Source organism: Epinephelus lanceolatus, chromosome 15 (genome assembly GCF_041903045.1).
Source record: "Epinephelus lanceolatus isolate andai-2023 chromosome 15, ASM4190304v1, whole genome shotgun sequence".
Classification (NCBI taxonomy): Eukaryota; Metazoa; Chordata; class Actinopteri; order Perciformes; family Serranidae; genus Epinephelus; species Epinephelus lanceolatus.
The window spans coordinates 18,530,650-18,554,773 of NC_135748.1; the positions used below are offsets into that span (position 1 = coordinate 18,530,650).

The following is a 24,124-nucleotide window of genomic DNA, read 5'->3' on the forward strand; positions in this document are numbered from 1 at the left end:
TTTGCTAATCATATTTTATTTGAAAAATCTGCAATCATCATCTAACAAATTGCACAAATAACCAAACATAAATACCGACTAACGAGACAGCACAATTACAACCAAATCATTCTGGGTGAAAGGAGGGGAAACATGAGTTGAATATCAAAAAAGGGGAAACAATTTGACAAATATGATCTAAATTTCAGCTCTTAAACAGGCTGTAGCGTTTAGATGGAGTAAAGCAAAGGGGAAATACTATCCCGTATAGAAGAATAGCAGCAACACTTTGAGCAAGTGAAGGAAACAGACAAACATTCAGTTTTTTTGCTTGTAAACAACCACTGTCCCACACAGCTCTGTGGCACTTGAAGGTACTTCCCAGTTACAATCACGTGTACAATCTAGACTGGGGAGAGGGAAACAGAAACTCGCTGGTATACTGGGTTGCCTTGTCTCCTGCTTCAAACCTCAACAGCATCAAATGTTTACAATGTTTTGCAAGGAGGGTAACGGCTTTCAGTTTGCAGCATATCAGGTCGAGGGGGTGATGTTGTACTACATTAGTGCAAAAGACAAGATTGAGAGGTAATTGGTATGACGTACACATATCTTTAGATATTTACATACACAACAACAGACACTAATCATCAGGTTTACAGTTTCATGTAACTGTCAACTTCCAAGCTAAATTTACATTACATCTCCTGTCATGTGAGGACCCATCAGGAGTGAACTTGTGACTGGAGAGGAAATACCGAATCTTACCACAGTGCTCTGATAGCTCTTAAGCATATGGTGTCGTGTGATGAGCTCAGTACAAACACAGATAAGGACACTCGCTCCTGTCAGTCGTTTTCTGATTGTCTTTGGCCAGCCCTCAACTAACTGTGCTATTCAGGCATGACAAACACAACAAAAACTACTTTCAAGCCTCCAGCTGTGTCTGATACAAATAAAAAAACACACTTTTCAGAAGGTAGAGAAACCAGGAATGCTTCAAAAACTCTTGTTTTATAGCCACTTGAGTTTGTGGTTGCCAGGTGACTAACCTCTGGAGTCCCTCCTACCAGTCAGACCACACATTCCTGAGGGGTTTTCATCTCCAGCCGGACAAAATATAGCGTCCACCTACTGAGGAGAGCCTGGGCAGAGTCGCTACACTGGGAAATGTTAACAGAATAAATACTCAAGAAATTGGCTGGTAGCAACTGTGTAATGTAGCATTAATTGGTCTGGCACTAGCGTCTACTAACCCTCCCAAAGTCACGTTGTCTCGGTTACAGTGTCTCACAAAAGAGCCCTAATAAATACTTTTTACATTCTTCAATAAATCTGGTCCACCGAGGGAAAAGTGGCGAACAAGGGAGAAATGGGTTTACTGAGGATGCAAGTACGCAGTCCACTTTAGATCTGCTGGTGTTACTGCAGTTCTTTCTACGCAAAACTAAATCAATGTACTAATATTTCCTCAAAAATGTGATTTGTCACTAAACAGAAATCTTATATATTAGCAGATTTCCCTGAGATGATTATGCTCAGGTTGGTTTTCAAATAAACAAATGAGCTTTTAAAATCAGCAATGCTGGTCATATCATTGGCAAATAAAGAGGTCGACGTCTAACAGAGAATCAAGTATTGTCCTAAGGCCTGCCAGATGTGAGGTTCATTTAAGTATTTTGGTACTTCCTTAAATCTTCACCTCATACTGCATGTCGGCCTCCCACTGAGCTTACTCTAAGGGCGTTAAGTGCAGGCTTCACTGTGAATTACACCACAGTGTAGGTGTGTAGTGCTCATAGTGCAGTAGTGTGTATGTTTGGATGTATGGGAGGCTACAGTTCTGTGGATACAGTCTCACTTCCCCCGCTCTTGGTTTCAGTGTAAGCACGTCAGTCCCACACCTGGGTTTGTGGAGCAACAGCAGAAGTTCAGCATTGGTGGAACCTGCGTGTTTGTTTCAGACCAAATATCCAGCTCTGACATCGTCAGGTGTCACAGCTGCTCTCCTGACGCTCTCACTGGGCCTCGGGCCGCCGCCACGTTTGGAGGCAGAGTGGACTGTTCTCCAGTCTCGAGAGGCAGGAGCTCTGGAGGATCGCGCTCCGGATGAGGAGGAGACGGCAGAGGCTGAGGCCTTGGATGCTTCAGGCTGCCCACTGGGATCCATGACTGTATTAATGACTGGAGGGAAAAGAAAATAAAGTTTTTAGCTGATTGTTTGGCTTCATTGTTAAGATAATCATATCATTTGTATTATATTGTTTGTGAAGGGTATTGTTAACTCACCCTCAAGTTGTCTTTGAACTCTCCGGAGTTCTTTCAAGATAGATGTAATCTCCTGAAATACAATTGTTCAACTTAGCTCAAAGGAACATCAAAAACTGTCACACATTTAACTTGAAAGTTAACGAACATAAGTCACTAACCTTGTTGGATGTTTTGACAACAGGAACATCATTGTCAGAATTAACCTTGGCCTCAATTTCTTCCCAGATATCCATCCTATCCTGGAACAGTACCCTGTGTGCAAAATGCCAAAATCAGCTGTTAAAAAGTGGACTTTTTACAGTGTTCTTTAAAAGAGACAATGGGCATGTTTGCATCCAAAACACTGTTGATTTAGTCTGTAAAACTGAGGACGAGAGATGTTCCTGAAGCTTTTCGATTGTGGCAACTAAATCCAGACGCTTAAAATATGCTTAACCGTCAATAAAGGTCGGAAAAAAACAACAAACTGTGGCTAACTCTCACAACACCAACGTTTTTAAACTGTATCTAATCTATCCAGTAGATTATATCTCAGTCCTCCCATACTGTCAGTTAGACTATAAGTCTGTATGCTGACCCACTCAGTAGTTTAATAAGATTACTGGCTCGTTGCAGTCTGGCTGTCAGACAGGATGAATACAGTTTTTAATCAAACCCGGATTAAACATGGGAATAAAGGATGTGTAAGTAACATCTTACTTAATTTTGTCAGCAAGTTGCTCAGTGTTTTCTCTGATGGCCATGGTGATCTGAGACACTGGGTTCAGCACCAGATTGTCCACGATAACCTGGAGAGAAAAAACAAAACACTTTATGACGCTAGCAGTGGAGGATTATCAAAGAGGTCTTAAAAATGAGGGGAAGGGGCATATTGTGTCAGACCTCGTCTCTGCTCCAAGCTCGCTGCCTGGAGCTCTGTTCATGATCACTTGTGCTCTGGTCAGGTTCCCTTGGAGACGCAGAACTCGGTGGGACTCTCTGGTAGTTTAATCCAGCCTCTGGAATACGATGAACCAGCTGCAACATAATCAGACCTTAGAAATTAGTGTTACAGTTACGGTATAAGACGGGCAGCGGGACATATGAGTTAAACTGGGCAAATAATCTGCAACAAAAGCTCTGAGAGATACTTCCTCCTTCAACAAAAGTGTGTTAGACTACGCAGCAACAGCCCTAAGAATGATGTTAGGTTTACTTGTTCATGAGCGGTCACAGTGGAGACAGGTGCACTGCTCTCCGCTCCAGAGTTTTGTGGATCACCATCACCTGCCACGTCATGGATCTCTCTGGCCAAGATAGCGAGGTCTTTTGCCAGGTCTTGACTCAACCTAGCAGGGAGGGAACATGTGTTAGGAAGATGGCTGACAGGAATAAGAATTATGTTTATATTTACATTATTTTCACTAAATGTTAAATCCCTGATCTCCTAAGGGCCTTTAATAGAGAGTGCAATAAATAAATGCTAGTGTGAAACCATCTTATGTGTTAGTAATGCTAGTAACACACCATTTTAACCTTTTTTAAGTCATATCAGCATGTACACCCGAAGAAAAAAAAATCCCTTACCGTGCAATTTCAGAACTGTGATTGGACCAATTTTGGAAGGCGTCTCCTTCTTGGTTCTCCTCCTCAGAATCTCTGCTGCGGGGTTTCGGACGCAGGGCGACCACCGGCTGGGGCCGAGGCTGATGGCGCGGGCTATGAGAGGCTGAGGAAGGTTGGGAGCGTTTGTGTTTAGGAGTGCTCTGGTTTGAGTCATACTCTTCATCTGAGGTAGACGTATAGTCAGAGCCTTTCTGTCGTCTCCTGGAGCCTTGGCGTTGTGAATTGGTTTGAGTTACAGAGGAGGAGGACAGAGAAGTCGGACAAAAAAAGAACAAGAGATACCATCAAAGAATACAGGAAAGAAAAACACCACCACGCATATTAGATGTTATCACCAAAATCCTCCCCGGAACAACAGACAGAAAAGTTGCTGTTCAAGTGCTCATTTCTGAAGCTGAATTTCATCATGATGGCTCAAAATTTTAAATCATTGTCAAACTGAAATGAGTACTTGATTTCCACAGCAGCTGAGTACCAGATAAATACCATATAGCTAAGACTGTGTTATGTAGCATAAAAAAATTGCACATGGCTAAACTGCACAAGACCACTGTGCAGATGAAGGAAAATCATTGTGGTATTTGGGCCCTTTTTTATTTGCACAAATAGAACGACTAATGCTCTTGTCAGCTCCTCTCCTCCCACCTGTGTGCCGGCACCAAAACACCACAAAGAGCAAATTTCAAGGTTAGGAAACTGAGAGCTGCTTGCGCTGGTTGTTGTGCCAACACAAAAATATGTAATGTTAGTTTTATTGATGCAACTGAAAGTCCAGAGTCAGTTCTCCTCCCAAATAACACTTCTACCAAAAACAGCTGTTAAAGTATAGAACCCAGGTGTTATTTCCTAAAGCATACAGTATGTAAACTGAGGGCTATTAATCTATCAAACCAATTCACCACTGTGGTATATTAACAGACCTTGTGATGCTTCCAATCCAGGCACAAGGGATTTTTTCCAACAATACTAGGTTCGACAGCAGTAAGTGGTTATACAAGTCAGGATGTTTTAAAATCAATAGAACAGGTATGTATGAGTGTGTGTATTATACTCACTTGCAGTGCTGCTGGCATATTTGGCACTGCTCGACCGTCCGCGAGTGATTGGTGCCTTGCTGAGCGGTGCCTTCTGCTGCCTTTCCCCAGGCTTCGACATGGGAGCAGAGGCCCTTCGAACTGAGCTGCTGCCGGACTCTGTGCTGCGGTTGGAGAATCCTGTGCTCCTGCCTGTCCACTGTGGTGTGGAAGAGGCCTCCGTGTCGCTGGGCGTGTTGAACGAGCTTGTCCGCTTACGAGGCATCGCAAGCATATCCAACCTGGAGAGTTTCTTGGTTTCCTGGGGTTGCTTAGCTGGGGCATTGGCTGCCTCCTGGGACAGCCTGTCTGTCTCAGTGCCCTCGTTGTCTGAAGCTTCTCCCAGGCGAGCCCGGCGGAGCATGGACGCTCGAGTGGGTCTTGGTGCTGATAAACTGTTGGCACGATTCAAGGCCTGGGACACTCTGGAGGCCTTGCCGTCCTCCTTTTGAAGCGGCACCGTGTATTTTTTGCGGGTTTGGTTGTTAGACTCCTGATCAGAGTAAGGTAAGCTCTGAGGGTCGTCACTTAGATCTGTGGAGTCACGTTTACCAACACCACGTCTCAGTCCAACGGGCCTCCTGAGAATCTCAGTCTTATTGTTGCTGTCTGCTCCTTGGGTGCGCCGCTGATCTGATGTCTGGCGACTTGAGCCCTGACTAGCTATACTGGCTGAAGACCTCTCCCTATTGAAGCCACTCACAGAGGGTTTTTTACTCACTGTGTTTGGCCTGGTTTTATTGCTTTGTTGGCTGACTGTGCTGGAGGTGTCCACATCAGACTCAGCAGAAAGAGAGTCCATTATTGGAGACGGTGTTTTTTCCGACTGTCCTGCCTGGAGTTTGGCCTCCAGAACAGCCAGAACATCCTCCGTCTCTTTGAGGAAAGAACGAGTGTCCTGATTGCAGACTCCCTGGAATGATTCAATGTCTGGGCCTCTCTGAACAGGCAAGCTAGAGATGTTGGGCAATCTGGCGTTGCTTGGCCGCTCCTTGGTGAAACTCTCTTGTCTGATTAAAGTAGATGCACCGCCCTCTTTGGGCTCTGGACTGCGTGTCGTCTGGCTCAAGATAGGAGCCGACACACTGGGTCTGACTTTCCCAGAGTCCTGGTTCCCTCTCTGTTTGGTAAGGGTGGCTGTTGAGAACATTTTGGTTACATGTTTTATTTCAGTCTTGGGAGTGCTGGGGTTTGAGCCCCCACGTTCAGGTTTGGGCTCTGACCCAATGTAGAATGTTGTAGGCTTGGCTGAGTCTGTGGGTCTCAGTCTTCCCTCTTTTTTCTTCTCCTCTGTGTCTGACAGTGGTCTCCTCTTTTGCTCTATAATGGAACCATCATCTGACTTGCTGGCGTCACTCAGGCTGTCAGGCTCCACGTCATCCTGCACTGACAACCTGTGAAGGCTATCCTGAGACCGGGTGGCCACCGAGCTACTCTCTCCTACATCAAATGTCGAATGCGGGTCATAATGAACATGAATGCTGGGAGTTGGAATGTCACTCTTCTCCCCCAGCGGTACCTGGGGCAGGATGCGCCGAGCTCTTGATCCGTCAGAGTCGGTGCTGTCGTGATGTTGGCTGTGCGTGGCCTTGTGGATGATTGTGCCTCGTGCTGAAGCAAAACAATTTTAATGCATATTAACCGCACATACTGAAACTGAACATCATTCATATTCATCAGGGCGTCTCATTATCATTTCAAATAGACTCATGTCTCGTCAGGTGGCTTACCCCCTCCTGACAGCTCCATCTGGGGAGGGATGTCAAAGAGGCCAGACGCAGGGCCAGATTCTGTGTAGCTGTCTGCCAAGCTGGCCCAGCAAGACATCCACTTAGGAGCCCCCTGTAACACTGCACCTGCTGGCTGAACCTGCATGAGATAACATACAACTTACTCAATAGCTTTAAAAAGATAGTACATGGAATATTTTGAAGAAAGCAGTTTTTAATTATAAGATTTCCTTAGTAGAAAACAAAGTTAATATGACAAACAAGAAACAATTCACCATCTATTTCATGAGTGTGTACTACAACTGTTTCCTTATATTTAGTTAGAAAGAAAAACCAAGGCAACTAAGAACCCAGAACCTGCGAGGAAAGATGACGCATATCTACAAATCAATAGTGAGATGCACCAAAAAAAGGAGAAACCCCAGGAAAGCAAATCAAGACAGCAATGCATGCTGATTTATACATTTAAACACTTACTAACCCAACAAGTTAATTAATTATGTTTGAAATTGGCGATAAAATCATTGATCACACCCACACACGTCCCTGTTCTGGAGCTGGCCTCACCTCCCCACTGCTACTCTGCCTATGCTGCTCTCTGCTCTCAACAATAACAGGCCTAAATGCTGATGAGGTTTCTGCTTCACTCAGGTTGGTTCGCTCAGGGCTCTCAAAAACACCAAACACCTGTCAGGAACAAAGCAGTGCAAGTTGATGAGTGCAAGGATGAATAAAGTGGACCTGCCAATGTCCTTCCTGTCATTCTGGGAGGGACTTGCTCCCAAGAGATAGAGGACATTGGTGAACTGCAAAGCTGACTTATTTAGATTAAAGCAACATCAACACCTAATTATTATCATTTAGACGACACACTGACGTCTAATAAGAAGGATGGCGCCTCTTTCATTCCCACTCCTCACCCCAAAGTTGTCATTACACCATGTAATGTTGGTGAGCAGTTGGAGTGTGACTGAGCAAGAAGCCTAACAACATAATGCAGGTTTGCAAACTGTTTATACAGTCCAAATGAAAGCTGTAGTGATTTTCTCCCACGGATAATGAGAAAACAAAGACAAACTGAAAGGAAAGTGTTTATCCCTTCCAATGTTATTTATGAAAGCTGGCGACATAGGCTGTAACCTTATCGGTGTCATCCCTGCCTCAAGGAGTTTTGTAATGTTCCAAGATGCAGAAAGTCACAGTCAAAGATCAAAGATTTAGCAAACTATGTATATGGGCTGAAAACGCTAGCAGTGTTTTGGCAGAACTAAATCTTTCAGCCATTCTTTTTGTTATTTTACTGTTCATCTCTGATGTCACAATAAATACAACTATGCAGACTCAAATTTGTATAAATTGCAACCCTGCAGGCTTAATTTGTCATAGTGGTGTACCACTCTGAAACTGTAAGGGCGGCAAACCGCAAACATACCAATTCTTGCATAATGTAGCTTAAAGCAACATGTTGTTATTATTGGTCTGAATTCATATAAATGAAATGGAGAAAGAAACTTGCCTGGTCTATCTTGCTCCGTGCCTCCTCTAGCTCTCTATCTTGAATATCCGCTTCGATGGTGTAAGTTCCTGCGTCACTCAGACTGTCCTCCTCTTCGTTCCTGGGGCCAACATGGGGGCTCTTGACCTCCTCACTCTGAGACGCCATGGGCATCACAGGGGCCTTGAGGGGAACAGGCTGGTGGATAGGAGAGGAAGTCTGTGGCTGGTAGGGAGCTTGAGATGGAGGAGGACTCGCCTGGGATACTGCCACTGTCTCTGTTTTAGCTGCTGCAGGGGCACTAGATGTATTTTTCTCCCAGCTGGCATAAGAGGACTCCTTTGCTTGTTTGAGAAATTCAGCAGTGAATTCCTGGGCGAGTTTGGACCTCCGGCCCACACTGCTGAAGGGCCTTACAGACACAGATGATGAAGAGCGAGAGGAAAAGCCGGTGCTGATACGGTCCTCTGTCTTCTCCCTGCGTAGAGAACCAGCTCTTTGGAAGCCTGAGGGAGTAGAGCCCTTCAGGGGGACAGTGTATCGCTGGGTTGGGGGAGTGGTGGAGGCTGGAGATTGGGCTCGTCTCTCCCCAGTTGGGCTTGAGCTCTTCCTCACCTTATCCAGCTGGACCCTGAGGCCTGAGGGCTCAGGTGGGGATGTGTTATTAGTGAAGGACTGGGAGCGCTTCTTTCTTGAGTTATTATCGAAGAATTCAATGACAAAGGCTTGGTGAGGCTCAGCTTTGCCGAGACTGGATAGGGACTGAGGCTCAGGTGGAGAGCAGGATAAGGGCTCCTCGGAGTCAGGGGAGGTGAAGCGTTGTGGTGGGGAGGCTCTCAGGGGTTGTGGAGACTCCTGGGACCCAATCTGAGATTCTGATTGGAGGAAATCACTTCCATTGATTGCAGGATCCCCTGAGTCACTGTGAGTGCCATCTTCACGTTGGTTTGCTGATGATGGAAAGACAAGTTAGCACATAATTGCAATCAGCATTGGTAAAATTAAACAGATTTTGTGTAAGTGACTCACCCTTGGTGATCTTCAGGAGTGTTGGGTCACTGTTTGTGCTATACAAGTCTTTGGCCTGTGACCTCCTCCTCATCATGGTAGCATTGCTCTGGACCAGCCAATCAGCAACTTTGCTCTCCGCTGACATCACCTCTGTAGGTGCGGTAACAAGCTCTGTGGAAGACTGCTTGTTCATCTGGCGGAAAGAAAACTTGGTCACATGGTCCTTGATCTTCATTTTACCTGGCGTGCATTCATCAAATTCGATGGTGAAGGAGGCGTGGCTTTGGACCACAGGAGGTGTGGGGCCGGAAGAGACACCCTCAGTGGGATCTGGAGTGTCCTTTGTGGGAACCTCATGAACCTGTGACTCAAGTTTTTTGGCGGGTCGCTGTTGTAATTCTTTTGTTGGGATCTCAAAGTAGCTGGGCTCCCGGCGGTAGGAAAGGATGGACTTTGCCTGACTGTCTGACAGAGAACCGTTGACCTCATATCTGGACAGGTCTTTGGAAGGCTCTGTTGGCAATGAAGAGTGGTGAGAGGAAAGCATTAGTCATGGTTCTACATAGTGTATTCCACTGAGTGATTAAATAACTACAGAAAGAATATTATTTTGGCATTAATAACAGAAACAATTGGTTAATAATAGCTTGAAAATAGTTTAAGAAACTCAAGCTTCAAAAAGGTAGACAAGGGAATCACAGATTTATCCGCCGAACATCTGTATCAGTCGATATCCACCTTGTTGAATGCCATCAGCCTATCAGCAAATGAGATGATGCAAACAAAACGACATTCGCTGATGGTACTAGCAAATGTTTTTATGTTGTGTCACATCAGTTTTGGGCAGGCTAAACAGCAGGGCTCAAGACTAATTGGGTGCCAGGGACTGCAGATGAAAATGAGCCTGTATGGCTAAATCTGGCACATTTACGTGACTTAAGTGATCATGTTAATTTATGTGCACTGTCCCTTCTTAAATAAAATAAACATAAACATAAACATAATGGTGTCCTGTCTTCCTGGGGACAATAGAAAACATGTTTTGGACAAACAAAAGATATTCTCCAGGATTCTTTCGGGACAAAAGGACGCAGAAAACTCAGCATCGACGCACGAATGCTACATTGTGAACAACAAATCTGTGTTCAATATGGCAGGAGGAAAGCTAGTCAATGTTAGCCGTTAGCAGCCAGTGGTCAGAAGTAACAGCTAACAGAGGTTAAATTAAGTGACATTATGATGCGTTCAAGCTGTATTCAGTAAAAATGATTATTCAGCTAAGGTTAATTATAACGTTATCGTAATGTCTGTAAATGTAATCTTGTGAAATTTGATTTTGGCTGAGAAACTTGAATAAATACAGTTGCTTGAAGGAGAAATGTGTTGATGTTTTACAGCAATATAAAATAAATTTTAGAGAGGGAATTCTGATATATTACGTATAATGACATGGAATTTAAAGCAGTTTTTTTTTTAAAATGTTTTATATGTAGGAAGGCTACATTAAAAAGAGAAGATTCCTTTGTTTTCCGGGCACAAAAGGGGAAGTCAAGAACAACAAAAAGATAAACAACAAGAAAAAACATCTGTATTGGTGTCGGCCAAATTGTTACTTTAAACATCAGTATTCTGTATCAACATCGGCCTTGAATTTCATCCCTAACATAAAGCTATAGAAACTGGTTTAGATGAATGGGATATCACTGTGGCACAATCTCTGAAAGTAGCAGCCACAAATAACACAAAGATTCCAGCAGTTAGGCTGAGAAAACAAATCTGCCAGTTGGTCTTTGGGTGCCAGTTGGATGTGGCCAAATATCACTTTAGGAGCTCAGAGTCCAGCGGAGGGTAGTTGAGCGGGAATAATCTGTTTCAGCCTGGGCACCATGAGGCAAACAATCACCCTTCCTCCCCTTCTCCAAAAGCTTAGAGGGTCATAATCCATCACAAGGCAGACAGGCATTGCCCGCTGGCCTGGCACGGTATGGCCTGGCTAACACTTCACAACTGGCGGCCAGAGACCTGCCTTGGGCTTCTCACCATCTATCTCTCAGTGACCCACAAAGGGCATCAGATAGCAGTGCCACAGAAAAACATGTCACAACAAATTAGGATCGACTTTACAGATGTGGGAAGATCCAATGCAATTAAAGTGCAATAAATTCTGTAATAACCTTCTGCTTGAAAGATATAAGCACTTCAGTATAAACACTCCAATGAAGTCTGTGGTTTGTACACTTGTTAGTAAAAAATACAAGACCTGGAGACTCCTGTTCTGGCGATCTTCCACCTCTGTTCTTATTTTTGTTGGCTGAGTCCTCATCCTCCCCCCACCAGGACGGTTGGCCATAGAGAGGAGTAGGCTTGGATATCGGAGAATCTGTGGCAGCTAAGAGACAAACACACAAATACAGACAAACACACAACATCAGGCACATGGATGAACTCGGGCAAGAAAGAGCCAAACAAAACACTAAATTTATACAGCGTCTTGTTTGTATAAAGCAATATATGATAGTCATATGATAAAATTATGTCTGAGTTTAGTCTCAAAACAAAACATCACACATCACTGTAGCTCACACATAGGACATAGTGTTACAATACCCTTAGCCTTTGGGCTTTTTACACATTCCCGCACATTCTCAGACAAACACAGAGAGAAGTGAGGGTTCAACTGTGATACAAACTGTATCACGCAAACGACCAAAACATAATCCATCTCATGCAAATCGGGGCGAAGCTAATCCTAATCTTCAAAGACAAAAATATATAATAAAATATATAGGATAATGACTGCATCTAAAGTGAGGCATCACGTAAATGCTTAGACTCATTGTTTGCACATTGACCTCTGTAAATAATGAGGGGATGAGGGTTATTTCCCTGATGCTGTCTCTAAACTGGTGTTTAGCCACTGGCTTGCTGGTCCAAACATGCCAGCCAGCCTATATGGCACTAATCAGATAATCTGCATGCTGCTTGTTGGCCTGATACATAGGCTAAGCAAGCTCTCTGGATATTAGTGTGGAGGCTTCACAATTCTAAGCATCAACAGCACTTCACCACTGTTGCCTTGGACACACACAATAAGACATCAACACAACGACGAGAGCGGCCGAGTGGCATGCTACTAATTCCTTTCCCCTTACCCAATCCTCTTCTTTTAGCTAAAGAAAACATGAGTGAGTGTCACAACTATAACGGACTGAGCGCAGCACAGATTTTAGGGACATGAGAAGCAGAAATGGTTAGAAAGCAGACCCAGAATAACCTAACCAATAAAAGTTAAATTTGCAAAAATCATATTCAATGTTTGTCCTGAATATGTGGCCTCATTTAAAGTTTCAATTTGCAAATATCTTTGTCAGCCTCTAAGGTACAAGGATAGGAAATATACAGTCTAAGCTTAAACACCACATTATTGCTCTAGCTTTTATGTCTGTTAAATGTATCATCATGATGAATTGGAAATCACACAAATCAAACTGTTTTAATATAGATAACTGGTTAACAGACTTTATGGATATATTATCAATGGAACGGGCAGCTTCAGCTCTTTATGAATATGACCATGGAGATGATGGACCCTGGATTTTTATAAGCAATTATATAGGGAAAATGGTTCATGAATGAACTTTATTGTATATATTTTTTATTGCACCCCCTGACCTTTCCCGGACATTTCTTGTGTTTTGTTTAATTTTGTATTTGTGTACAGTGTCACTGTTGGGTTATTGTTTAACAGTATGTATGGTGTATGTACAGTATGTCCAATCAAAACTATAAAAAAATTAAAGAACCTAATAATTTAAATTAGCCCAGTTAAACAAATTTATTTTATTTTTTATTATTATATTATAATTATATATTATATTTAATATATATTTATATATTTTTTCAAATTTATTTATTTCATTTTATTTTTTAACAAATTTATCAGCTGTCACATTAGCTGGAGAATTTGTCTAAGTTATTTTTTGGGAGTCATCTCAATATAACATACTAAATCACTACATGAGTCATTGGATAGAAAAGGGATTGAGTATTAGAACATTTTTAATTATGTAGTGCTGATGTGTACAGTAACAGAGAAGACGTGAACTATCCATTTCCATGCCCTAGCCTCGGGTCCTGGCACAGTAAAGTAGGACTGACTGAGTCACAAACACTGTACAAGTGAAGTGTCCTGCCCTGCAGACAGCTGGAGGATTGGACACACTCCACATCCTGTACAGCTGCAGGGAAAAACAAGCAAGAGCACACAGAAAAAAAAGACACAGGCAGCTCTCGCAGGACTATAACTAACAGAACAGTACACAAAAAATGAAACATGTAATACAGAATTTTCAATTATCGCATTATATCAAGGTCCCCAGTCAAATAAATTCAGCTGAGGAGAATTATTTGCATGAGGTCAACAGAGATATGCAGGCTGGGTCTGGTTGTGCAGCTTATTGCAGGACTTCTCATTTCTCACTGTGAGGAAAATAGTGTGTAACAAATGCACCTCTGTTTTATGTACCATACTATGGAATTTTATCCTTATCTTGTTGTGACTGTGCATTTAGCGAGACAGAGGGGGGCAGTTTTGTTATCTCATTGGTGGACTGGGTCACACCAACACAGGGCAAAGCTCCTGTCACACTGCAGCTGGTGACTGCATGGCCCCTCGTAAACACAGCTTTGATGAGTATCAGCAAAGAGTTTGCAGTCACATGATCACAGGACCGCTGTGGTTAGCTCATAGCTGCAGGAGATACAACCACACTCTCATCCTAACGTCAGACTCCTTACAAAGCTTACTAAATGTTTCCCAAAGTTGTGCAGTTCAATGACTTATTTGTAAGGCACTCTGTGGGATACGAGCCTAGTGCTGGAAAAGTCCTATTTTAAGCACCAGTTGTAGTTTTCCCTCTGAGCTCACAGGGGCGATTATGGAGCAGAAAGCACGAGAATTGCTAAATCAACAGCAGCTGGAATAGGTTTTGTCGGTGTGAATGAGCTTCATTCACAAAGTGCTTCTCTTAAACTAACAATTCTCTGACTGTTCCACGGCTGCCTGTACTGTACAACAGGATTTACTCAGCACAGCTCAGGGCAGAGAGGGCAGGACGGCAACTGGAAGAACAAGCAGCAACAAATCCAACTCCAGCTACATGGACAGAAGTGCCAACTTGACACCACAAAAAACCTGCGCACCTTTTTAAGTCTTCTCCGGCACGTGTTGAACCATAATCGGTGTGTTTGGCAACACCCCACCTCTTGTCAGCGGTCAGGCATGGCTGAGAGAGATAAGGCTGCTTGTCCTTAACTCTTAACCCCTCCACTTGTCTGGCAAGCGCTAACTCATGTATACTCATTCTGCCAACTCTGGGAAGTCAAGATCTATCCTGACACCGTGGGATTGTAGCATCAGCCTCTCAGCTCACATGGCAGCCTAATCCCAACCCTGAGAAGCTCTTAATAAAAGATACCACAACTGCCTTATCAAGGGATCTACAGGCAAAGTCATGTAGCACATGGAGACACAAAGACTTCCTCTTCCTCGCGTGTGTGCAACATGGTATTCAAATCCACTCCAGTCAGAACCATTCCTCTCAGGCAACAAGGAACATTAACCTACTTCTGTATTCATAAACCCAGCTGCCTTCCTGCTAATATTTGCTGTGATGGAGTGTGTGTTGACAGAGCTGTTTACCTGTGAGAGACTGGGCTTTCCGCTCAGCTCTGTCCTGCAGTTTGAGAGCAGAGCCTTTGCTCTTCTCTGAGCTCTGGAGCTGCTGTTTTTCCTTCGCCTTGGCCTGCAGGGCTTTTATACTAAGCTGCAACTGGCTGGTGTACTTCTCATGCTGCACAAAGAGACAGGAGGGGAGCAGGATGTGAGAAACCTTCTGCCAACAATCAGTACAGATGTAAGCGTCCTCAGACATACACAGTGTAAGGAAGAATATCCACCAGGGACTCAGTGTAGGCTCCTATTTCTCACTGTTAACAATGAATACTACACATTCACATCTGTCATTTGGATATACTGGTATTGATGATAACGGTGATATTTCAAAAATGAACTACTGATATTATGTTATTAATAAGCACGTAATAATATTGTGTAAATAAGCCAATGGCTCTTAATCATTTCTGTTTCTTTCTGTTCTTGCTTTGTCTCCCTTACCCAGTGATATCTGGCTGCCTTTTCACTATCCATTTTGATTTTCTACATTTATGGCTGCTGACTCTCCGCCTCTTCACAATCATATTTTAAGTGTAATTAATTTGCTGGGGAAAAAATACATTATAGATGACAGAGGATGAATTTGACTGATAGCATTATTTACCTTTTTTTTCTTTTTTTAAAAATTTCCTATAGATATCAAGATAATATCGTTATCGTGAACTCTTCTAGCCACACTCGTCAGCTAGTGATAATCTGATATCGTGCCCTTCCATCTCTAGCTCAATCCAACATTTAGCTGGGTTATGCTCTTCAAGGTGAAGACTAAAGCGTGCACGTGGAAGGGTTAAACAGGTGACAGTGCAGGGATAATTACAGTAATCAAAGATACTGTAATTGGGTAGTAAACAAGTCCCGTTCCAACACTCCGACACCAGTTATCCTCTTTGTTTCTGAGCTCATCAAGATGACTGAACTGTTGGCACAGGAACCTGACCGCACATTACGTCACGTTTCACGCCTCTAACGGAAAAGCTGCATATTGTGTAGTTTAGTCTGTTAGTTTGTGATTGTTTCTGACATTTTAACGGCTAAGTGATAATGGAAAAAATTACTAAAAGACTAACTGATAATAAAAATAGAAGAGCACTCCGCGTAGACCCATCAAGATAACTACTTTTGGTGAATGATATAATAATTAAGATAAGTAAAATTATCATTTCAAGACCATGTTGTATTACTAATGTAATGATAGTATAATAGAATAATAATGTAAGTACACCCTTTCAAAGACCATTAACTTTCTTAAGAATATTTAGACACTGAAACTGAAATCTGAAAAAAATAAATAAATAAATAATTTTTTTTTAGTAGTTTTAAATAAATAAATAAATAAAATTGACTCTTCTGGCTTTGTTAACAAAAACTGCACTTAAATAAATACTTAACATTTAGTTCAGGGGTGTAAAGAGTTATTCCTTAACAGTAAGGCTGGAAATAACGATTATTTTCATTGTTGACTAATCTTATTTCTTCGATTAGTCGACTAATCATTTTAGCGAAAATTCTGTTAAAATGTTAAAAAATGTCGGTCTGTCCCTCCCAAACTACAAAATGATGTCAACTAATGTCTTGTTTTGTACTTACGCCAAAGGATTTTAGTTCATCATCATGGGAGAGTGTGTAAAGCTGCCAATATTTGAACATAAGAAGCTGCAATAAGTGTATTGTGGGGTACTTCTATACTACTTTTCTATGAAAAATGACTCAAACTGATCAGTCGACAACTAAAATAGTCACAGATTATTTTGATAGTCGATTAGTCATCGATCAGTCGAGTAATCGTTGCAGCTCTACTTAACAGATGATATACTTCCAAACCCTGCTGTTCATTCTGGCATCATGTTGGCTGGAAAAAATGTTGGTGAAGGTCTTATTTAAACAAACACATCTCAACACAAGGCTAATATTGTTCCATATATAGACATGATCTCTATCATTTTTATAACCTTAATAAGTTGACAACATGACTTTCATGACAAGCCTCACTCTGCTTTATCATTATCAACACAGATCTATGAAAAGCATTTCCCCTTGAAAGTATTTCAGCGCTGCTAGCTTAAGGAAAAAAAAAAGTACATGTTGTCAATGTTACTTACTTTAAGAGCTTCCTCTGGGACCTTGTGTTGACTCTTCTCCAGGATATACACATGAGCATGTGCAGGAGGAGTTAAGGCACACAAACATACCTATATTATTGTAAAATAAGACAATATGTCTGTTAATATATTCACAGTTTAGTGTCTGGCTCGGGGAGACATCTCCAGTAAGATGTGTGTTGGCACAGGGACTGAGGATGGAAATATGCTACCATAAATATGGCACATGTGCAGTTAGCATTCTTTTACTGTATTTCCATTCATGCCTAGCTTTTACCTTGTCCCCTAAGGAGGTCAATAGTACTCTTTCTACTGCTTACAAGAAGGAGGAAAACAGATAAGCAGTACAGACCTGTTGCAACTTGAACAATCTCATATCTTCAGCGACCCACTCCTTGAAACACTCAACATCACATGCCACAATAACACTACAGATGTCTCTGTACTCTTAACAACTTTCCCAATGTTATCTATGAGGTTTCTGCTCTGGGGGTCAAAGGGTGCAGATTTTCTGCGCACAGTTGACCATAATCTAAAACCCCTGACTGAAAACCCACAGGGGATTAACATGCCGAAGTAGCTAGAGACCGCAGAGGGAAAATAAAATGTAAGAAATTTGTGAAAGGGACAGCTGCCGACCACTGGCTCATTTCAGTGTGGGCTGCTAATCACTGAGTTAAACTGCTCCAGCTGAAACACAGAAAGTCATTACATGAATCACACAGATCCAATCAAAGTTAAAATTTGTGTGTATATGCAATATATAAAAAAAGGATATCATAGCCAAAGCGGATGACGTCAGACAGCTTGAGGGTGATGTACGTCTGGTCTGGGATCCTAAGGTCGTTCACAAACGTCTGCACAGTCAAGAAAAATAGCATCAAATAACGTTCACTGGTCATTAATGAAGTAAACGTGTTGACCCACAGGTGACCAGCTCTCTAATTCCTTGTGGCACGCACAAAGGTACTGTAAGGTGCTTTGCAACTTGCCCTTTTCCCATTGAAAGTTAATCCACCAGCACATTAAAACTCTGATGAGATTATGTCGTTATGCAATGGCTGTCTCGGCTTTTGTAGAATGCTTAATGGCCAGGTGGAGGTAACTAAGGACATGCAACAGTGCTTAGTTTGCTTATCAATTAGGTTATCATCTGCCTAAACTAACAACTGGTGAGACATCAGATCATGAAGTGTGGAGAAAAATAATGCAGTGAGTGTGCAGAGGAGAGAATGGAGGAGTAGATCTCGTCCTCTACAGACTAAACGATTGAATTGAGGGAAAACTCAGCCTTGTTGGATTTCAGTTACAGGTCTGTGCGCTGTTCTGCTCTGATTAGTTTGGCTGCAGTTACCAAGGCCAAAAGAAACACTCTCTGAGAACAATGAACGGTTTCTCCCACTGCTCAACTCTGGATTTCATTGGGATAATGGTGCAGTGAAGTGGCAACAGAGCGGTGAAGGGAGCAGGGGGGGCTAGAAAGACCAGGGGAAAAAAGAAGGGCCAAGCCAGCAGGAAAATCCAGTCTCCTGATTATCACTGTCCTACCAACCGTCCCCCGTCTCTGGCACACACACACAGAGGTATTTTGTGCTCTGGGAATTGTCGCGGACAGGTAGCCTGACGCTAGAGGTGGACTCACTCACCCCGTTCAAGCTGCCCAGGTCCTTCACCATGTGCTCGTCTCTGTTTTCATCGTAGTTGATCACAGCGTGCTGTTTGTCCACACTGCGGGACTGCAACGAAAGTAAAGCAAGAATTAATTTGAGCTGAGACGGTTACTGGATCCACAAGACAAAACCCAAAGCATCTTCTGTTTCTCTAATGTAGGAATTGACTACTTTCATCTAAGAGACATCACCTTGAGTTATAAGAAACTGCACAGCCTTTCTTTTTAACATTCCATGGACTTAATGCTATGCCTCTTACTGGTTTAACAGACAGCATCACCCCAATCCTCTCTCTGCTGGCTCACTATTTGTTGTCAATAGATTTTGTGACTTGTGTTTTTATTTCTATTTATTTCTATTGATATTTTCTGTTTCTTTTGTCTTCTTGTGTTAAATTTATCTTAAATTTATCTTCAATTATGTCTCACTGTAGTTTGGCCTAATTGTTTGGCCGTCTTGTGATGTTGCTGTCTGAGTATCCGGCTATTGCGTTGTCCAACAAAGCACTTTGTAAACTCTGGTTTCAAAGGTGCCATACAAATAAAGTTCTTCTTATTATAAACCCTTACTTGAGCAATAAATTTGTAGATTAATCCATAAAGAAAGTAACTGTATTTCTTCATTATCATTCCTACGTTATGATCCTAAATTAGGACCTGCGACTCCGATTCCAGTTTTGTTTTGTGCCCACATTTACGTATGGTATACAGAGTGTGCCCCTAGTGTTCAATACAGGGAAATGCACCTCTCTTTACGGATAAACACGGCGATAAATAAGAGCTGAAGTCAGGGGTGTGGCCAGTTTTGTGAAATATTTTGTTAAAAGTTATGTTCCACTAGGCATGCACTCTATATGTTACACAGTTAGCATGCTACCAATGTTAGCTAGCTAAATGTGCCATCGTATAGTTGTATTACATTCATCACTTAGCTAATTTGTTTTTTATGCAAACTTCTTGGTGGCAGAGTGCATACAGTTGGCTGAAATCGGCCTCAAAAGTTCAATCTTATCAATGCACTTAAGGCAAATTCCAGACCAAAAAAACAAACTCAAACAGGAGTTTTGCAAACACACAATGGTTCTCATAGGAATAAATGGACTTCCGGTTGACTTGCATGTGTACACAGAGCTACATGGAAACTAGGAATGAGTGGGTGAAAACTTAACATTTGAGCAAAGTCAGACTTCCCCTGCACACTCTACAAACAAGCTCAGCTCATGTGCACATTGTGTACCTGCCTCTCACTGGAGGAAAAATGTGCTTACTTCTATCAATTATGCTCAAACAGTGCGAGTGATTCACACTGACTCACTCTGTCTTCTCTGCTCATTAGGCACCCTGGGCCTCCTCATCATGAAAATAACAAAGATTGAAGGTGACTGCCAGATTCATTTGCAAAATCACCACCATCCGAGTAACCATCCTGACTGGGATAAACAGCGTTCAGAGGCTACATGTGTGGTCTGTGTTTCACTCAGTGGACTTCCAAATAGTTCCTTGTAAATACTGTGCAGCATATCAGTATGTATGTGTTTATCAGTTTACCTGCTTTATTAAGTTAACTGTGCAGCAGCACTAATAATTCCACATTCCTAATTTGCTGACCCTCAGTTTCACTCTCTGCCTCTGCTGTCACAGAGAAATGTTTGCTCTGTCACTAGGAAACAAATACTACACCACTGAACTAGACAAAATGCAGTCACTACTTTTGTGGGAGGCATATGGTGTAATTACTGGTTATGGAAATACAGACATTGATCAGACACCAGTTGTCATGGAGAGTCCATACATTCAAGTCGTTGCCCTTGGCTATGCTATGTGATATGACTTTACCTCCACTCAATCTCTGCCTTTCACGCCAAACAGGATTCTCACGTTACACTCACTCAACTGTGGTTTCAAAGGAAAAAATGCATTGAGCTATAAACACAGAGCAGAAAATAGATTAAAGACGATTTAGAGCAGAAACTGACTCTGTGCCAAGTCAGGAAGCAGTCCTGAGCGCTTAAGCAGGGCACCAGAAAAGTCTGCATCATTTCAGACTGGGAGAAGCTGAGGTTTTTTTCTCCGGCGACGCCTAAATGTGGACATGAGCAACTTTTCATCTAACCGACGTCTGTGGTTGGCAGGGCTTTTTCTGAGCGTAATGCACTGACTAAGGAAAGTACAAACAACTGCTTCTAAGGCAACATTCCTCTTTGGTCTAAATGCAGAGTGAGGAGAAAATGGGAGGGAAAGCATTATACAAAACCCACAAAGAAATTGTGTTTATAACAGACGCTGCACGGAAAAACAACACAGTGGAATGCTTTAGCTGTGTTTTAACTCATTGTTTCAAAGACTGTCAGGGGCAACTTTGTGTGGAGGCACTGTCACCAGGATACACACTCAGAAATGCACACACACGAAGCATGCAGGGAGCCTCCCACTGGTGTTTCGCACATTTCTGTGACAAGCTGTGCTGTCAGACATCAGCGAAGAGTAATAATTTTGACAGATTACAATGAGGACCAGTTCCAGGGTTCATACGACACTCTGCTGGTGTTTGCCGTGTCAACACAAACTTCTCCCCACTGCTTTTCACTCATGCGCTTAAACACACAGTCACACACACACACACACACACACCTGCAGCATTAGCTCGCAGTCATCCCTGCCAACAAAGATCATCTCCCGTGGCAACCGGTGGCGTGTGCCAGAGCTGCTGACCAGGAACCATGATGTCACACTCATGTTGGGGCCACGAGTCAGGATCCTCTTCGCATCCTGGAATAAAACAACAAATTAAAAAACATTCAAAAGACAAACTGACGACATTTAAGTCAACAAAACCTGAGGGTTTAATGAATGATGTGCAGGAGGCATGAACAAAATTCAATACCTGTGTGCCTGAACAATGTCCTAAAAAAGCTGCTGTTGTGAAACCTTCTTTAGTGTAGAGATTACAGAGAGGAAGTTATCATGTCACCTGAGTTAGACCTGTTTATCCAACGGATTCCAGTCTGGCTGTGTTACTATTGCGATTAGTGCAATTAAATAACCTTTGTGAACATATTTTGTGTGTTAGTGAGTCAGTCAGGCAGAGAGAGAGACACACAGACAGGTTTCCATGTGTCAACAGACGATATTCATTATATTAACACACCTCACACATGCTATTAAATAAAGATTCAGCAGGGGTTTTTTTTAACGCAGTTAGAGACATCTGAATACAGATTACAGTGTAAATATAACTGAGCGAACTGTAAGACAGACATAAATGATAATGAAAGACAAACAAAAAAAATGCAAGTAGTCATTCAGGAATTAAAGTATATGAATATTCACAGAGGCACAGGGCCTTTTTACATTTTGGTATAGAATTAAATCATTTAAAAATGTAGGAAATATTGGGCTAGTTAAAAAAAAAAACAAAAAAAACGACATTTGTGAATAAAATATTTTGCCAAATAACTGTTAATCCCAAACTCTGCTTTCATGTCCTCCAGCTGGACACCAGCCTTTACATTTTTATCATTTAAAATAACAACATTTTGTTAATTTTAAGTCAACCAATATTGAAAAACGTCCCACAATGTCCTAGTGAAATTAAAAGAAGCGAGAAGATGTCCTAAGGTTTCAACGTCTGAGTAACATAAAGTACAAATATTCAAATCTAAATTAAACCCGTGGTGTAAGAAGTCATTACATGTATAAAGCTCATTTATTATGTCAAAGTGAACTTCTTTAGCCTTAGGTGAAACTAGAAAAAGTAGGTGTTCAGCTATTATTTTAACAGTCAAATTACTGCTGTATTCTTGGAGCATATGTCTTCACTTCAAAAGATGATCGCAAACAAATTGGAGTGTGAACGTTCCTTACATTAATATTGCATTTTTATCTAATAAACTACATCCATCTATAACTAATGAAGGCTTTTGTGGAATAGCTGCAGAATAAATCAGCTAACCTCTGATTAATTTAACTATTGCTTGTGGAATTGCCTTAAATACTGTGTTATGTTGCCTGTCAATAGAAAAAAAATAGTATTTTTGTCACTAAAGTATATGTTAAAATGTCTCCATGACCATCTAATAGATGAATAATGTACTAGATACATCTCTCCATCCATTCTCTGTAATAAAAAGATTTTCTTTTAAATAATATACTTCTATTATTCCACATAGGGACCATGTGTGGTGTAATGTGCGTCTGGACTTAATGAAAAGCTTAATAGGTAGTTATTGAAGTCATGTCAATAAGGAATTTATACCAACAAAATTCCTAAAACCTCTGTAACTATTTTAATTTGATGTCACCATTACCCAGCAGGTATAAAGTCCTTTAAAACAGTGTTTAATGACCCGTGCTGCGGAACCTGTTGCAAAGTGGCGCCTCTGTGTAACGTTCACTGACTGTAAGGTAACGTTAGCTAACAACTTCAACGTCCAGTGCTCAGGTTTTTACTTCCTGTAACCTTGGCTAACTGAACATTACTGCCAGATAAATATTAGTCAGAAATAGTGTTTATAGCTTATATTACAAACTGTTTATTATCCGTCAGCTGTGACATTCTGTGACATTACACGGCGGAGTGTTTGTGGCTGACAGTGCGGTTGTTTAGCTAACGTTACTGAGCCTCCGGCCACACCGAAACAAGCTTTTTCCAATGATTTCTCCCAACAGGGACGTACCTTTAATGCCTTCTCCGTCTTACTCTTGAGTGAAGCCAGTGTTTAACGTCGTACGGCAGATGAAATTCGACGGCCGACATGTACTACAGGAGCACCAGGTAGGACTGGACAGGTAAATTTCGATCACACCCTCTTCTTCCTCTGGGAATGACAACCGGGCGAAACTCTCCTCCAACGCCTCTTCTGCTGACACGGTGACGTAGCTTGACAAGTCCATCAAACGCTTTACGAGTTTGAGCACAGAGGTGGAGGGAGGTAAGAGCTCTCACTCTGTGTGTTTTCCGGGTGCAGAAATACTCAGGGTGATAGGAAAAAGGTAGCAACGCCCTCTAGTAGCATAAATAAAACATCAATATTTAATATTAGTATTATTCATTACAGTAATTATAAATCATATTTAGTGTAATAAAAACAGAAAAATATAATAATTATGGGGTTTTGTTTTGTTTTGTTTGGGGCATTTGTGGCATATGTGTGTATATATCCTTGTCCTTTACTAAAGTAAAAGTAGCAATGCCACACTGTAAAAATAATAATAACTTTTTCTTTACTTTGATAAAAAAAAATAAATGAAGAAATAATGTACCCTGAACCAAATGTAGCTTAGTAAGCTCTCATGCATTACAGGCCTTTACAGAGTGTTATATTCTATATATTATTTTACTAGATTGCTGCAATTAACAATGACTTTTTATTGTTGATTAATTTATTGTCCAATATTTTCTCGAAATCAATCAACTGTTTGGTCAATAAAATGTCAGAAAATGGTGTTAGAAAAAAAA

The 24,124-nt window shown here is 41.8% G+C and overlaps 1 protein-coding gene across 3 annotated transcripts; it reads right to left on the reverse strand.

The window, feature by feature from the left end:
* cep170ba (centrosomal protein 170Ba) lies at positions 1-23,560 on the reverse strand. Of its 3 annotated transcripts, none has more exons than XM_078175013.1 (19): positions 23,343-23,560; positions 21,298-21,435; positions 18,644-18,733; positions 17,774-17,854; positions 16,998-17,054; positions 14,866-15,016; positions 11,425-11,553; positions 9,183-9,677; positions 8,175-9,103; positions 7,226-7,345; positions 6,659-6,797; positions 4,911-6,539; positions 3,817-3,958; positions 3,446-3,578; positions 3,133-3,267; positions 2,950-3,038; positions 2,409-2,502; positions 2,269-2,320; positions 1-2,163 (listed from the first exon to the last, which is right to left on the reverse strand). In XM_078175013.1, the coding sequence occupies exons 2-19, from the start codon at positions 21,400-21,402 to the stop codon at positions 1,940-1,942; spliced, it is 4,794 nt and encodes a 1,597-aa protein (XP_078031139.1). In that variant the 5' UTR covers positions 21,403-21,435; positions 23,343-23,560; the 3' UTR covers positions 1-1,939. The 3 variants fall into 3 exon arrangements, with proteins under 3 accessions (XP_078031139.1, XP_078031138.1, XP_078031140.1); XM_078175012.1 differs by having other exon boundaries at positions 3,817-4,063; positions 23,343-23,559; XM_078175014.1 differs by lacking the exon at positions 7,226-7,345 and having other exon boundaries at positions 3,817-4,063; positions 23,343-23,559.
* Positions 23,561-24,124: the final 564 nt, after the last annotated feature.

What these genes read in the sequence shown, in the direction of transcription:
- cep170ba (XM_078175012.1), bottom strand. Translation starts at nt 21,402, where the DNA reads ATGAGTGTGACATCATGGTTCCTGGTCAGCAGCTCTGGCACACGCCAC. An exon ending in TCCCAGAGGAAGCTCTTAAA is followed by an intron (nt 15,017 to 16,997) that starts GTAAGTAACATT and finishes CTCTTTGTGCAG; the next exon opens with CATGAGAAGTACACCAGCCA. An exon ending in ACTCCTGAAGATCACCAAGG is followed by an intron (nt 9,104 to 9,182) that starts GTGAGTCACTTA and finishes TTCCATCATCAG; the next exon opens with CAAACCAACGTGAAGATGGC.